The sequence below is a fragment of the Lutra lutra genome, chromosome 16 (genome assembly GCF_902655055.1).
Source record: "Lutra lutra chromosome 16, mLutLut1.2, whole genome shotgun sequence".
Classification (NCBI taxonomy): Eukaryota; Metazoa; Chordata; class Mammalia; order Carnivora; family Mustelidae; genus Lutra; species Lutra lutra.
Window position 1 is genome coordinate 1,642,362 of NC_062293.1, and position 16,464 is coordinate 1,658,825.

A 16,464-nucleotide genomic window follows, 5' to 3' on the forward strand; every position below is an offset into this window, starting at 1 on the left:
AAGCGTATGCCACGGGTTCTCTCTGATACCAAACACAGACAGCCCAGAGGCTGTTCCTTTTACGTGCTGACTCCTCGCCAGCCTCCGACTCCCGCTCACCAGCGGCGCTAACATGGCTCCAGAACGGACTCGGCCAGTCCCACCCGCTGCAGGGGTCCTGCCGTGATCTCGCAGTAACTTTAAAACCTCTACCAGGACGCGCATCAGAGGACAGCCTGCCACCTGAAATCCAGCGGAGAGCAACGGGGGCCACCCGGGAAGTCTCCTGGGGGCCGCCCAGAGCCGGAGCGAGCTTACCGGGAGGGCTTCGCAGGCCACTGGCTAGGAAGGCACGGCCATAACTGTTTAATACAACTAGAAACTGTTGCTCTGCCGGGGCCTCCCACCCCATTCAGTGGCCATGAACCAGCAGCTACCACACAGACACGGCACCTCCATCCCCCAGCCCACCAGCTAACCTTCAGACCCAGTCCTGTAAGAAGCCGCTGTGGACACCGGGGGCGGGAGTCTCCCTCTAGGGAACATGCCCGCGTGGGACTGCAGAGGACCTTGAGTCCCGGGGGGCCTGGGTCTGTTGTCCCCGGGGTGAGGGTGTAAGCGGGCACAATGGACACGGGAGAGATGCCCAAGGCTCTGCTCATGTGGCCAAGCACAGAAAGACCTGGGAGGGCGCCTCAGAGGGGTCTCCCCGCCGGGCTGTGCGGCCCTCCGATGTGACAGTGACAGCGTGCAGGGGAGGACGCGAACCCCACTCTTCACACACATCAGAAGCAGAGGCAGGCGCGCCAGCCTCCTACACAATTAGTCTTCTCCTCCGCGGTTACATAAGATGACGGATTATCTGTCCACCCATCCAACCTGCCCGCGCGCGACCTCCCACCTGGGGCCTGTCCGTGACCGCCCGGGAAGGAGTTGGGCAAAGGGAAAGCCTGTTGACAAGAAAGTGCCCAAAGGCTTGCGTAACCGCGGCTGGAGGGGCCGCCACGGGGCCCCCACGCCGCCCGGGGGCGCAGGGCGACCGGCGGCGCGGGCCCCGCACCCCACAGACCCCCGGCGGCCCCCACCCGATCTGCTCCGGTCCGAGGGCCCGGTTCCCCGGCCGCCTGGAAGGACGCGCGGAGGGGCGCGCGGGGGCAGCGCGGGGCTGTCGGAGCGGGGCGCCCGCGCCCACCTGTGACCGGCTGGCTGGCGCCGGGTCTGCGCGGCCGCTCCGAGAAGACCCCCGAGGGCCGCGGGGCCGCGCCGGTCGGGCCCGAGAGCGCGGGCGGCGCGGGGCTCACCTTGTAGACGTTTTCCGTGAGCCGGTGCATCTCCTCCGTGCGCGACAGCGACATGGTGCTGGTCCGGCGGCACCGCGGAGCGGGGGCACGGGCGGCAGGGGGCGGCGGGCGGCGGCGGCGGGCGGCGGCGGCGGCGGCGGCGGCGGCGGCGGCGGCGGCGGCGGCGCGACGGGCGCGGCAGAGACGGGCGGTCAGCGCGCGGAGCCGGGCCAGAAACGCGGCGCCCCGTCGGCGACCGCCTTTATAACCGCCCATGCCCCGCCCCCCGCAGGCCCCGCCCCCCGCACACGGATCACCGCCCCCGGCCGCCCGCCCGCCCCCGCCCGGCCGTGCCGCTGCCAGGCAACCGGCAGGCCCCGCCCCCGCGCCGCCCTTCCCATTGGTGGGTTCCGGAGACGGGGGAGGGGGCGGGGCCCGAGGGCCGGCTGCAGGCAGCGATTGGCCGGCGGCGCTGTCGATCGCAGGGGAGGAGGCGGAGGCGCGGCGCGGGCCGCGGCCCTGGGAACAGCCTGGGGGCCGGGCGACAGCCGGGCTGGGGGCGGGGCGGCGTGGGCCGGAGGCGCTGGAGGAGGGGAGCGGAAGGTGGGGGAGCGGGGGTGCTGCGGCGAGCGCGCGTGGGGGCGGCTCTTCGCGGAGTCGCGAGTCGGGGCGGCCTTTGGGCTCCGCTCCCTGCAGGCGGCGGGGGCGGGTGCTGCGGGCGGCCGTGCGGGCGCGAGGACGGACGGAGAGACCGCCCGGCCCAGACCCGGAGTGTCGGAGGTGAGCGTGCGGCTGGCGCGGTCTCGGGCGCAGAGGAGGATGGGCGGGAGGCCCTTGGGGGGTGGGCCCTGGAGAGGGACCTGGGCGTGGGGGATCCTGGGGCGGGTCCTAGGAGGGGTGGGCCCTGGGGCGAGGAGCCTGGGGAGGTGGGCTGTGGGGCGATGGACCCGGGGTGAGGGTGCGTCCTGGAGGAGGACCTGGGAGGGGAGGACTCTGGGGGGGGGATGGCCACGGGGTTGGGTGGGCCCTGAAGACAATCCTGGAGAGGAGAGCGTCCTGGAAGAATTTGCCGGGAAGATCGTCGAGGGGGCGGACGGGGGGGGGGGGTGCGGTGCGGAGAGAACCCCGGGGGGCTGCGGGGGGCGCCCAGGGGAGGAGAGGACGCTGCAGTGGCAGACGACCCTGCTGGGGCAGTTTCTGTGGGGAGGGATCAAGGGGTCCGACAGAGCTGCTGGTCTTGAGGCCTTTGGTGGGGGGGGGGGGGGTTCGGCCGTGGGAGCTGACCACGCTGGCCCCGGGGCTCCCAGTGCCGCTGCTGCGAAGAACGTTGGCGTGAGTTGGAGTGACAGGGAGGGATGCAAACTCTTGAGGCAGATCCGAGCGTTTCCCTCTAACGAAGCCTGACACTCTCTGCCGGTCTCCCGTCTAGGACAGTCGCTTCCACGCGTCCTCGAGCGCAGGTGCCCCGGGGGACGCAGACCTAGAGCCGGCTGTGGACAGAGCAGGACTAAGGCAAGTGCTGAAGTCCCGGCGCCCGGGACCCAAGGGGACTGCGCCCCTCCGGGAGGAGTGATGCAGGGAAAGGGTTTCCTTCCTGACCCCAGCTCTGGCTTCCTCCTCTCTCTCTAGCGCTCCAGAGCTTTCAGACGGACTCTGTGTGTGTAGATCCCGGGATTCTTTTGGTCGCGAGCGACAGAAAGCCGGCCCCAACCAGATCTGACGTCTGGGATGTTGACCTGCTTGTTGGGGCTGTCTTCCTGCCCTTCTCTGCCTTTTTTTCCAGGCCAGCATGGTGCCGAGCCTGCTTCCAGCCAGCCAGCCCTACAACTGACATCCGTTGACCTGACCGGGGTCAAGGGTGGGTGGGGGGTAGAGCTGTTGCCCGCCTGAAGGGAAGTGACGTGGTTGAGACCAGAAGAATGACAGGCGGAGGCTGGCAGGAAAACGGGGCGGGGGGGGGGGGGGTCTCATCCCTGTGGGAGGGGAATCAGCCTGGAGAGTTCTGAGCTGTCTGCTCCCATCAGTCTCGAGCGGGCCCTCTCCAGAGAAGCACCCCTCGGCCTAAGCCCCGCCCTCTAGGCGCTCCTGCTCTTGGCTCCCCACCTCTTGCCCCGGGGAGGGCTCGCTCACTTTTGGTAGCGGCTGAGGTAGGGGACCCACTCAGAGCCTAGCCTGCCTCCCCGGTGTGCGGATGGCCCTAGCCCATCCCGGGGAGGGAAGCCATCCGTCAGTACCTGCCACCAATGAAAGGGAAGGATCATTGCACTGAGCATCCGCGAGAACCCCGGCAGGGCTGATGGCAGATGCAGAGTGAGCTGTGGGCGAGGCCAAGTCGTAGCAGGGCCTGGCGACCTCTCTGAGCCACCACACTCCAGAAGGGTCTCAGCACAGGTGTGCCCACTCCTTCGGCTGCGAAGGAGACTGTCATTGGGGGTCTCCCCGCCTGGGAGACCCCAGGGCTCTCTGAGGGTTTTCTTTCTTTTGTGGAAGCCCCTTCCAGTGGTGATGGTGTCTGGGGCAGGGCTAGGGCCAAGGGTAAGGGCCTAGGATCCGAGCAGTGGGCAAGGCTGGATGGCGGGCTGGGTGCTAGGAGGTCGGCTCCAGTGCCAGCCCCCGGAGTTAAGGGGGCACCCTTGTCCGCACACCTTTTTATTTGGGAGGCGTTCAGAGCCCTTTATAAAGCCTGGTTCCTTCTCTCCTTAACTCAGAGCATGGGAGGGCTGTGGGGTGGAACGCCTCGCCCGGAGGCCGGCAGTCAGTGCAGCTGCGGGTCATTGCCTACACTTGGGGTCTGGCCCACCCCCTCCCGGCCAGCAAGAGGAATGGAGATGGAGATGGAGAAGTTGGAGAGGGTTAGCGTGAGGGCCAGTGCAGCCAAGACGGGCAGCTCCCAGCACACCGCAGACCAGGGCGGTGTCCGTCCTGCACTCGGGCCAGAGCTGGGAGGCAGCTCAGGGATCCCCGAGAAGGCACAGGCTCCGGCCCCCTGGAGCCACCAGCTGCCCCGTCAGTTCTCACGGCCAGTTCTCACCTCTGCGGCCTGCGTGGCCTGGGCGGTGTGTAGGCACGTGGGTCTTCAGCACCCAGGCCTGAGCACGAGGGTCCCCGGTCCGGATGTGTGTGCGCCGCGGGGCCGTGTTTGGAGGCGAGACCCTGACGGTGCCGAGCCCGGCTCCGCGGCGCACAGCCCGGGGGCCCAGGAGCCAGGGCCGGGAGCGGGAGGAATAGAAGTGCGCGCCTGCTGCCGGTTATTTTAGGCGCGTTACATAAGCTGCTTCATCTCGGAGTCGCGTAGGGAGGGTCTCAGATTTAATTACGGGATGACAGCCTTTGCTTTCCAGGCAAGCTGTTCTCCTGGCAGGCAGGCACAAGGGTTTGTGAGTTTTTGCGAAACAGAAGGAGAGCTTTCTGAGGTGGCCGCCCAGCAGCACTTCGAAGGGCCTTCACCTCCGCGCCCCTTTCTGCCTGACCCGGTGTCTGCTGAGCTTGGCCAAAGGGGTGGCCGTTCGGCTCCGACCACAGGGACGCGTGTGCTTGCTGGGCAAGGGGGCCGCTTCTCTCTCCCTCCGCCTTCCTCCTTCCTCCGGCTCTCAGAGAAGGAGCAGCCAGTCCAGGCTCCTCCTCCTTTTCTCCTTCTTGGATTAAAGCTCTTATAATGGGTAACCAGAAAGTTCCGGGGCCAGAGGGACGGGTGTACCTATCAGGACCTCGCCTTTCCCATCCGCCCTGGCTTGCACTACTGACCGCGTCCATACCAGGTGCCCTGGGTGACCGGCCTGGGCCAGGGTTCTGGCACAGCCATCTGTGTCCAGAGGACTGTGTTCTGGGTCCCGGCCATACCCACGTTCTCCGTGACCGTCCGCTGTATCAGCAAGAAAGCTCACAGGTCTGGGGGACTCCTGCCTCCTGCCAGTAGGAAGGTCACCTCTGCGGCCTCTGGCACAGGAGGACAGCCGCATTTCCTGCTTCCGGTGAGGCCTGGTGTCACCGGCGCAGTCTACCCCCCCCCCCCCCCGGCCTCTGTGAGCCCCACCCCGGCAGGGAGAGGGGCAGAGCCTGGGGAGACTCGAGGTGCAGACAGCCAGGAAAACACCGAGAACTATACCTTCCATGTGACGAGCCCCCAAACGTTTGAGAGATCATTGTCTGTGGCCCTTAGTCGGACGTGTCTAGCAAGCACCCGGATGCCACGTAGAAAGACACGTGAGAAGCTGCCCTTTAAAAGGGGTTTGTCCAGAAGACTCCGCAGCCCGTCATATGGGCTGCGAGTGGCCACCGCCTTCCCGCAAACACGGGAGGCAGGTGAGCTTTTTTTTTGGTTTTGTTTTAAGATTTTATTTATTTATTTGACAGAGATCACAAGTAGGCAGAGAGGCAGGCAGAGAGGGGGAAGCAGGCTCCCTGCTGAACAGAGAGCCCGATGTGGGGCTCGATCCCAGGACCCTGAGACCATGACCTGGGCAGGCGAGCTTTCCTGGGAGACGCTGACAAGCACCTTGGAGCCAGGGCCCCAGCTCGTCACCGTGATCCCGTGTGGCCCCGACATGAGAGAAGACCCTTCAGCTCCGTGGTCTTCCTCCCAGAACGTCACCCCAGTGTATTCTCCATAGAAACATCCCACAATCCCGACAGAGGGATGGCCCCAGAGCCTCCCTCCCCCCCAAATTACCAGGCCCCCCAAAACCAGGGGCGTGAGAGACGGCTGGGTCCAGAGGAGCCTGGGGAGGCATGACGACCGGGGCGGAGAGGGAGTGACAGGAAAACCAAGGACGCCTGAGCAGAGTGGACTTCGGTTACCGACAGCGAGCCAGGCGGGTTCCTGGTCTGGCCCGGGCAGCGCCGCACCGGCGGGAGGTGGTGACGATGGACCACGTGGGGTGGACCTTCCTGATGACTGTTTATGTTGAAAACTGCCCAGAAATGAAAAGTGTTTTCAGGGGGGCACCAGCATCTATGTGGCCTGCAGCCCCCGAACCCCATGCCTCCCTGAACCCTGCTTCTGTGGGGCCAGTGGGTGGAGCTATCGCCCCGTCCCCACAGAGGGCATCCCGGGCCGGGTCTGTGGATGGTGGCGCAGCTCCGCGCGGGAGGGTGGCCCCGGTGTGAGGCCGCCAGCGGTCAGCGAAGGCAGGATGGGGTGGCCGCTGTCCCGCCGCCCGGGGAAGGCTGTCTCCCTTCCGCGCCCCGCCTGGGTACTCACGTTTGCACTTTCCTCAAAACCTGCTTGTCTTCGACCTGAACGTGGCTTGAAGGCTTTCTCCTCTGTAGTCAGCGCGTGGGCCCTAGACGGGGCAGCTTCAGCCCGGGCCCGGAGGGGTCTGTGCTCAGGGAGACAGATGTGGGAGCACAGGGCGTGTGTGTGTGTGGGGGGGTCTGATCTGAGCCCCCGTCTCTCAGGTCTCCGGGGTGGGGAGCGTGCTCAGCTGTCCCACACAGAGGAAGACCGAGGGGCACCAGACAGGCTCAGGAGTGGCGTCCAGCCTGCCCTCTGGCCTGTAGTTGCGGGGTTGCGGTGTCAGCCCTCCTAGCCAGGCAGCCTAGAACGTTCCCCCAGCTTTCCTGCTGGCCAGGCCTGCGGGAGGGCCGGAGGGGGCTCCCCTCGGTGGAGGAGACGGAGGTGCTGGCCACCCAGCAGGGCTGGGTAGGAGAGGTTCCCCAGCAACCAGCCCCCTTACATAATCGCCTCGGCGTGACTCCAGGGGCCGTGGGAGGCGGCGCGGGGGTGAGCACCGGGGCGCGAAGAGGCTCTGACTTTCTCTCAGGGGCTCCTCCCCACTCTGCATGTCGGCGTCATCCCGCGTCTGCCAGCTCGGGCACCCACCTGCCCATCGGAAGGCGGGAGCTGACACGCAGATTGAAACAGTTGGGTCCCTGGGCCTCCCTGTGGCCCGTGGGGCGCAGGGCAGGCCGGGCAGGCCGCTCTAGGGTGCCCCGGGGCCCCCTCTGTGCGGGGTCAGGTGCAGAGGGGCCCTCAGGGAACCGGTGAGGCAATGAGGCCCCGGGGAGCACTGTCCCTTGGTGACCCAGGGAGGGTCGGGAAGATGTGGGCTGCCCCACGCTCGCTGCCCCTCCTGCCGGAGACGCCGTCTGCAAGTCCTTCTCTCCGCGTCCGAATGGACTGGAGCGGCCCGACGGTGACGGGAAGGGTGGTTTGGAGCAGGGAGGAGGAGACGTGTTCTCTAGAGTCGGGGCTTGGGGGACGCCCTGGAAAGCGGGGCCTGTCCTGTCCCTGCAGCCCTCCCCATCGAGGCGGCCCCCAGCCCGGGGCGCTGCCAGGAGCCCGCAGACGGCAGTGCCTGGCGCACGCAGATGGCTCCCCTGCCCAGGGCCGCTGCTGCTAATCTCAGCTGCTGGAGGCTCCGCTCACTCTTTTTTCTCTTCCGTGTTTATTTAAAGCCAGATTTGAAAATGTTGTCTTCAGCCCTGAAATCTTTTCTTCTCACTACAGGTCTGAAAGCCCCGGGGGAGTGCGGAGGCCCACTCGGCCTGGGCTGTGGGTGGCCTCCGGGGGTGCGGAGCGGCCCCACTGTCCCGCGTGGTCATGGACGTCTGCCAAGACTAGCCTGCATGTCCCTGGTTACCTCTGCGGGCTCCGTGTCGTCTCCACCGGGGGCTCCTCCTGCAGGGGCCTCTCTTGGGCCAGGTGTGTCCCCTGGATGTGGCCCTGGGGCCAGCGGGCAGCTCCTCCCTGGTGAGGCAGCACCAGCTTCTGCCCTTCCTGGCCCTCAGGCCCCCCCTTCTCATGTGGTTGGGAACCAGGGATGTCCAAAGGGCACGCTTGCTGCGTGGACGTGATGCTGGGCCAGTGTGACAGCCATCAGTGTGTGCCCATGCCGGACGGTGGGAGGAGCCACAGGCCCAGCCCGAGTGGGTGACCGGTGCTCCAGAGGTGTGAGGTCCCGTCCCCTTGGGTTGCATATGAGTACAGTTGGCCTCTGCCGCCGCTCACCCTGGAATGTGCTCGGATAACCAGGATAGAACTGGCCAGGCAGAGAGCAGAGCGGGCTGAGGGGGCCAGGCTGGCGCCGGGCACCAAGGCGTGTGCAGGTGGACACCCGTGGGGGACAGAGGGCATTTGGCTACGAGCTCCTGAGCAAATGGTGGGGAATTCCAGGAAGAGGGGGCTGGGGTCTTGGGGAGAGTGACGACCCTAATCCGGGTCCCCAGGGTAGCCAGACCAAGAAGCCAAAGAAACGCGGGGCCTTTGGCTGGGGCTGGGTGGACAGCAGGCTGGGGACGTTGGGCCAGTCCCTTCTGTGGTCCCTCCAGGACAAAGGCTGCCCCTGGGGCTGGCGTCTCAAGGGAGCCGGGCTCCCGCCACACTTTCAGATCCCAAAGAAGTGTGGAGTTTCAGCTGCTTCCCTGCCAGCTGTGGTCGGAAGGTGACACGGCTGAGAACAGTCCTATTGGTGTCTAGCTCGGGATGTGATTTACTCCACCAGGCTTCTCTCTCTCTCTCTCTCTCTCTCTCTCTCTGTCACAAAACCGGGAAGAAACAGACATCTGTAGAGAAGCTCCTGGAGACTTGGCTGTCGCCTGGATGTCAGTGTGAAAAGAACACTCCCTCCGTGGGGAAAAACCACTCCAAACAGCTTGGGGTGACATTTAACCCTCAGGCCGACCATGTGGCCTTTGCAGAGTGTCCCTCTGTGGGGACAGAAGTGAGGCCCCAGGGGAGGTCTGGCGGCTCGGCTCCTAATTCACACCCAGATTCCGGGACTCTCTCCGCGCCCCAGGCTGGTGTGCTGGGCTCAGTTGTAATTTTCCCGCATTCTTTGGCTTGCAGATTTCCCGCTGGGAAAGTCGGTGACCCTGATTCTGCTTCTGGAGAGTAAGAGCCAAGACTGTTCCCGTAGGGACACGGGCTCCTGGTTGGAGAGCCGAGGCCGGCTTTCAGGGCAGCAAGGCTGGAAAGTTGAGCTGGTCATTTGCGGGAGGAGGGGACAGGTCTGGTCGACTGGGAGTGTCAGTCCTGGACACCCCTGCGGGGGCTTTACTGGACGTGCGCCTGCCCGTCTTCTGAGGGAGGTTCAGAGGCCTAGGTGGCAAGTGCGTTTGAGTTTGTGGTGAGCTCCGCCCGCAGGAGCAGGGTCCCTACATCCTGGCTTCGGGTCTGCAGAGAGGACGTGGGACATTGGCCTGGGCGCCTTCACTGCCACCTGGTGGATGGCCCAGAAAGGTGATGTGGGCACGTGGCAGGTGCAGAGAGGGGTGGCCCGGGCAGGGCCAGGTCTGGAAGGTGCAGAGCATCTTTGAGGCCAGCCCAGTGGACAAGGCTGCAGGAGAGGGTGGGATGGTGACAGGGATGGGGCAGGCACGGGCTCCGGGCGTGGCTGTCCTGGTGCTTGTCCCTGAACCTGGGCAGTCGGCAGGTGGCCGCAGGGCTGGGTCTGAGGGCCGAGAGATTCTCCCATGATGTTCAACCTCCTGGGAGCCTGTTCTGGGGCGCGGCGAGGAAGGAAAGCAACGTGTGCGAGAGGAGGCTCAGCGTGGCGCAGACACGGGCTGGAGACTGCGGGGGGGTCCCCTGCCCCAGCAGCTCTGGCTGTGCCCGGAACCAGCTGGCTGCGATCTGCGACACCTTGTTTAAGATGGAGGCGAAAGTCACGTAATAGAGTAAGTGTTTTTAAAGTGTGCGGTTCCGTCCACGTGAGACGCCTCTAGGGTGTTCACGGGGCTCCGCGTCCGCTCGGTCCAGTCCCGGAGCCGGGTCAGCCGCGCAGAGGGCGCCCCGCCCCCGCCCGCTCCGCTCGCCCCGGCAGCCTGCGCTCCCTGTGGCCGTGGCACCCCACGCCGTAGGACCGTCCGCGTCTGGCTCCTTTCTTAGGGACCCCGCACGCGCTTGTCCATCCGCAGTGGCCCGGGGAGGGTCTGCGCCTCCGGGGGGACCGGGGGCCACGCGGCCGCCGCATTCCCATGTGCGCGCCTGTTCGGACGCCTGTTCTCAGTCCCCGGCGGGTGTCTCTAGGGGTGGGACTGCTGGGTCATGTGGTGCCCCCGTGTTTGGTTGTTTATCCTCACGACTGGTGCCGGGTGTCCCCCCAGCACCGCGCGAGGCTCGGACTTCGCTGCCTCCTCGCCAGCCCGTGTTCTTTGCAGTTTGGTTCTGGACGTCCTGGTGGGCTGAAGGCGGGGTCTCCGTGTGGTTTCGATTTGCGTTTCCCTGAAGCCGCGTGACGACGGGGACCTTGGCGTATGTGTGGCACTTTTCTTGGAGGAGCCAGATTTCTCCAGAATTTCGTGGCTTTATTTCCAAAGTCCACCAGGGAAGCGAGCCCCAGAGGCCAGACGGCCGCTCTTAGAGGCTTCTGACCCAAACTCGGCCCCATCCCCCCAGCTAACGGAGGGACTCCCTGGACCTGGTTCAGCTGTGTCCTGCAGCCCAGGCAGAACCCCAGAAGCAGCAAGGACCACGGGCCACTCTGTGAGCTGAGCATTCCTGGGTGCCTTCCAGTTGGAGCCCCCGGGCCTGAAGACAGTCCAGGGCTGTCCGGCCTCTCAGATGTGTGTGAGGCCCTGCAGAGCACCCCCGCCCTGCCCGGTGCTCTCGGGGAAGACACAGGGCAGCCGCCGTCAGACACACAGAGTGAATGGAAGTGCTGACCTACTGCCCACGGACGCCTTGGGTGGGAGCCCAGACCATCTGTGGCCCTGGCAGGACCAGGCTGCCAGGTGGTGGCCAGGAGCCGGGGAGCCGCGCTCCAGCAGCCTGCCCGAGGCCTCTCACCGCCAGCCCCTGGGACAGCCTTGTCACACGGAGGCCTGGACCTGGGCGGGGTTCCCTCTGTATGGAGGGGGGCCTGCCAGAAGCTTCCTCGCCGCACCCCCACAAAGAGCGGCCAGTATCAAAGGGTCGTGAACCAGATTTTCCGAAAGCGATGCTCGCGGACGCTCCCACAGGGTGAGCTCTGTACCTTGTTCTTTTTCCCATTTCGGAGCGGGAGTCCCGGCCTGTCACCTGCTTCTCTGTCCTGGGTGTGGCAAGTCTGTTTCTGATTTGTTTCCAGGGTTCGTTGCTAGTAAACAAGCATGTATGGGATTCTGTATAGTGGCCTGGTAGCCCGTGAGCTCACTAAGCCTGCTGGGTAGTTCTCGCAGGCCTCCTGTACGTTCCTGCGGGGTTTTCTGTGTACAAACCCTGTTGCCACAACTAGACACTTTCCTTCCTTCCCAACACGTGTGCTTCCGAGTTCTCTCCTGCTGCGGCCGGGCCTCTCGGGGACACCGAGTGGGCGCCGTCAGAGCAGTCCCCGCGCCTGGTTCCCCATCTCGCGGGGAAGAGCTTCCGGCCTTGGCCAGTGAGCCTGCTGTTAGCTGTCGGGTTTGCAGACGGCTTTTATAGAGAAGTTCCCTTTCTCCCTAGTTTGCTAGGTTTTGGTTTTTGTTTTTAATGACAGGTGTGGGATTTTGCCAAATGCCTTCCTTGCCTCTGCCGAGGGGATCGTCGTCAGACCGCCTCCTCCCGTCCGCCGATACTGAGTCACCGACCGATGTCCGCGCGCTGAGCCGACCGTACGTTTCCCGCGCAAACCCCGCGTGATTCAGCCCAGAACCGCCATGCCGGGATCAGGACCCGCTCGTACACACTCCTGGCTCGCCTGGCTCCCCTCATGCCGGATGCGGGTGGAGCTCGCGGGGCAGCGCTCCATCGGCGGCTTTCCCTGAGTCTGGCGGAGGCGCGGGGATGCCTGCACTCGGCGTCTGGACCCCCCGGATGCTCAGTGGACACGAGCGTGCGGCCCATCCTCGCAGCCTCGACGAGCTGCCTGGTGTGTGGCTTCCGAGAAATTTGTCCATTTCTTCAAGACTGATGAATTTACACGCATAAAACTAGTATTTCCTTAATGTCCTTCTAATGTCTATAGGGTCTCTAGCAGTGGTTCCCTTTCATTCCTGATGTAACGGTGCCTCCCTTCCCTGGTCAGTCTGGCTCGGGCTCATCAAGTGGACTGAGCTTCCCAAATAACTCTTTTTGCTGTCATTGATTTTTTTCTTTCACGTTTTTGTCTTCATTGATTTCTGCTATGATTTCCTTTGTTCTCACTATTTTGGATTTAATTTGCCCTTTTTCTAATTAATTAAGGTGAAAGTTTGGCTTATCGATTAGAAAGTTCCCTTTTAAAAAACAATAAGCGTTTAGTATCATGAATTTCTCTGAGGAAAAAAAGCGGTACTTCAGCTGCAGTCCACAAACGTTCATGTGTTCGTGCTTGTTCAGTTTAAAATATTTTCTAATTTCTCTGGAATTCCTTTTCCCCCCGTAACTGTATCTGTGCATCTTTCACGATCGGTCATTGATTTCCAGAGTCATTACATGGTGGTCTGAGATCCCATTTTGTAGGATTTCAGTTTTTCCTTAATTTGTTCAGGTGGCCGGCACGGCCCAGGACACGGTGCACACTGGCGTGTCCCGTGTCACGTGACGAGAAGGTGTGCTCTGCTGTGGGCGACTCGGCCCGGCCGGTCTGTACCCTGGAGAGGCTGGCTGCGTGTCTAGCCTCCGAGAGACGGTCCGTCCTTCGGTTTTGCCGGGTTTTGCTTCCTGAGTGTTGAAGTCCTGTGGTTTGGGGATACGCACCTTGGGCTGCAATGCCTGCCTTTGTCACGTAATGTCCCCCATCTCTGGCGATATGCGTCTTGAAGTCCGCGCTCTCTGGTGCTGACATGACCACGTCAGCTTTCCCGTGATACGTGTCTCCGAGAGGTATTTTCCCCATCTTTCTCTTTTTTTACCTGCCTTTACGTTAAAGTGGGTTTCTCTGAGGTACCATAATCAGGCTTTTTCATTTTTATTCCTGTCTGGCAATGTCTTCACTTGGTGTGTTTGGACCGTTCATGGTTAGTGTAGATGTTATGAACTGAACTTAGATGTACCCCTTTATCTCTCTGTTTGTGCCTCTGTTTTCCCTTTCCTGCCTTTCCCGGAGTGTTTGAAAATCCTACTATTGCACTTCACCTTCGCTCTTTCTGGCTGCGTGTGTGCACGTGTGTGTCTGGTCGCATGAGGGGGCTCGGCCACGCACCCGGCCTCCCGCAGGGATCCAGAGTTGACTAGACGCTCTGCCCCTCCCGTCGCGTCACCGCTGTGGGCCTCCGCAAGTGTTGGGATTTTTGCTTTCGACAGTCACATGTATGTCTAAGAATGAGACGGAAAACGACCTCTTCTGCGTACTTGGACATCGACCGTTTCTGCTGCTCTTCACCCATTCCCGAAGACACACATGTCCCTGCGGTGTCGCTTCCTGGTGGCCCGAAAAGCGTCTCTGGCAGCTCCCTCTGGAGCCCGTCTGCACGACCGCCTCTTACGGAGTGTCTCCGTCTTTCCTTCCTTCCCAAAGCATGTTTGGACGACACTGAACTCTGGGCTGACCGCCGTCTGCCGGCACGTTCCAGACCCTGCTCCCCATCTTCTGGCCTCTGTGGTTTCTGATCCCAACTGCTTGTTTGGATCGTTGGTCCTCTGGACAGCTTTCATTTCCACCTAGAGCCTTCTAGATTCTTTTTCTTTGCCTTCAACTTTTTACCAGTTTAGTTACATGTCTGGGCACAGCTTTCTTTGGATTTGCCCCGTTGTGTGTGTGTGGGGGGGGGGTCACTGCAATTCGTACGTCTGTAAGTTGAAGTCTTTCCTCAAATGCGAGAAATTTTCGGTCAATCTTTCTCCATTTCCCCCCCCTGCTATCATGTTTCTCCTCTCTTGGGATTTTTTTTTTTTAAGATTTTATTTATTTATTTGACAGAGAGAGATCACAAGTAGATGGAGAGGCAGGCAGAGAGAGAGAGGGGGAAGCAGGATCTCCGCTGAGCAGAGAGCCCGATGTGGGACTCGATCCCAGGACCCTGAGACCATGACCTGAGCCGAAGGCCGCGGCTCAACCCACTGAGCCACCCAGGCGCCCCGGGATTTTTTTTTTTTTTAAGATTTTATTTATTTAGGGCGCCTGGGTGGCTCAGTGGGTTAAAGCCTCTGCCTTCGGCTCAGGTCATGATCCCAGGGTCCCGGGATCGAGCCCCACATCGGGCTCTCTGCTCCGCAGGGAGCCTGCTTCCCCCTCTCTCTCTGCCTGCCTCTCTGCCTACTTGTGATCTCTGTCAAATAAATAAATAAATAAATCTTTAAAAAAAAAGATTTTATTTATTTATTTGACAGAGAGACACAGCGAGAGGGAACACAAGCAGGGGGAGTGGGAGAGGGAGAAGCAGGCTCCCCACTGAGCAGGGAGCCCTGTGCGGGACTCGATCCCAGGACCCTGAAATCATGACTTGAGCCGAAGGCAGACACTTAACAACTGAGCCCCCCAGGCGCCCCCCTCTCAGGATTCTAATAACACAATGTTGGACCTTCTCGTCCTGTCTCATCGGTCCCTGCGGCACGGATGAGCCCCCACTCTTCTGTCTCTTCTCCAGACCCGACGGTGTCTGCTGGCTGATCGATCACCCAGCTCACACGGGCTTTCCTGGACACCTCCTCTCTGCGATGGAGCTTGTTAATTTTTTGGACTTTCAGTGTATTTTCTGGTTCTGAAATATGCATTTTGCTCGTGTCTTCTCCGCTCCCCAGCTAAGATTTTCCGTCTGTTTCCAGCGTGTTTAACTTGACCTCCTGGGATGTAGTTGCTGTCCTTGCTTTCATGTGTTTGAAAATTCAACCACCTGGATCTGAGCTGGTATCTGCGACTGTCTTTCCCCTGGGAAACTGGTCACAGATACCAGCTTTGTATGGTGAGTGACTGGGGGTTGCAGATCCGGCATCTGGGCTGCCGTGTGGACTCCAGGTCTGTCATAATCCTCAAAGGGATTTTTGTCCAGCAGCCCGTCAGCCTGGCTGGCTCAGACCACAGGTTGTGCCAACCTCCAGTGGCCACTGTGAGCTTCGAGTGTTCTTGTGCATGTGGATGGGGCAGCAGGTGTCCCTCCTGAGTTTGTGGCCAGTGAGTGACCGTGGAGAGCTGACACCACCAGAAGCCCATGTGTTGTCAGGACAATGCCCCACACCCTGCCTCATGCCCCCCAGTTTTCTCCCTGGGTACAGCAGGGTTTCAGGGAGACCCTATGGGGGTGGCCATAAGTGGGGAGGTGGCACATGCCTCCTCAGGGCAGGGCACACGGGGGCTGGGGGACCCCCATCTATAGCCGGCAGCCCCCATTCTGTAACTGGGTGCCCAACCGCATCCTGGACGGTGCCCCCATCTCATCCCGGGTGCTCCCCCCTCCTAATTCCCCATCCCCTGCTTTTAAACTTTCATGCTGCCTGTACTGGGGACAGATGTGCATCCCACGAAAATGGTCCCAGTGCCCGGTCCTCACCCCTCCTTCCTGCCCCAGCTCCCCACGTAGTGCTCTCTAGTCTGATGGCCCCATGGCCCCCTGTAAGCCTGTCCCACCTGTTTCCCTAGCCCCCACTGATCTTGGGTAGGATCCCGGCTCTGCTACCAGGGGTTTGAACTCAGTTCTCGCTTGTCTGCGGTGTTCCGAGTTCTACGCCCTGTAGATTAGAACGAAGGTGGGTCATGGTCACATAGGTGGGGTTTCAGGACCAGGGTTCAGTGGTGGGTAGCATCAGTGTGAGCTCATCCTAGCTCCCTGCACACTCACACGCGTGCGCACACGCACACACGAGCTGCAAGCCACGCAACCTCCAGAGCCAGAGCCTAGGAGTCAGCTCAAGGTCATGCTGCGTTTCAGGGCAGAACCTCCTTAGATGAACAGAATAAACATGTACAAAGAGAAAAGGTGATTAGTTGGCACATAAGGCCTAACTTCTTAGACACTGAGAGAGGACAGAGTTCCCTCCCCAACTTTCCAGCTGTTTCAGGAGACGCGGGTGCCCCTTACCCGGTCAGGAGGACGCCTGGGCTGCTGTCGGAGGCTCGCTGTGTTCCCCATGCCGGGGGGGCGGGCCATCCAGACGCAGGCAGGTTCTCCAGGCAGTCACCGCGGGAGGGGGGTGGTCGGAGCCCTGATCCCACCGCACAGTCCCCGTGGTGAAGCCCTCAGGGAGGCCAGCCAGTGACTGCTAAGGGCAGGCTCTGCCGCCAGCCCACAGCTCCGGATGGCGGGGAGCAAAGGGAAAGGAGAGGGGTCCACCCTGCCGGTGGGGGGCGGCACCTCCCCTCCCTACCCAGGCTGCCCCCCACTCCCTCCATGACCTCGGACTGGCAGGGCTGCTGGACCCAAAGGCAGCCTGTTTCTCCCTGTCGGTCAG

General features: G+C 62.3%; 2 protein-coding genes across 5 annotated transcripts in view; one reads left to right on the plus strand and one right to left on the minus strand.

Moving 5' to 3' along the window:
• BAIAP2 (BAR/IMD domain containing adaptor protein 2) overlaps nucleotides 1–1,475 on the minus strand; it is a 62,834-nt gene extending 61,359 nt beyond the window's left edge. For all 4 annotated transcript variants that reach the window (XM_047706398.1, XM_047706401.1, XM_047706399.1 and 1 more), the window contains exon 1: nucleotides 1,281–1,475. In XM_047706398.1, coding sequence (XP_047562354.1) covers nucleotides 1,281–1,334 — 54 coding nt within the window. In that variant the 5' untranslated portion in view covers nucleotides 1,335–1,475. The remainder of the gene's footprint in view (nucleotides 1–1,280) is intronic.
• On the plus strand, nucleotides 1,333–13,037 carry LOC125087519 (uncharacterized PE-PGRS family protein PE_PGRS3-like). Its single transcript, XM_047707918.1, has 6 exons — nucleotides 1,333–1,349; nucleotides 1,552–1,662; nucleotides 1,745–2,039; nucleotides 2,689–2,771; nucleotides 7,708–7,902; nucleotides 11,657–13,037. The coding sequence occupies exons 1-6, from the start codon at nucleotides 1,333–1,335 to the stop codon at nucleotides 11,736–11,738; spliced, it is 783 nt and encodes a 260-aa protein (XP_047563874.1). The 3' UTR covers nucleotides 11,739–13,037.
• The last annotated feature ends 3,427 nt before the right edge of the window (nucleotides 13,038–16,464 follow it).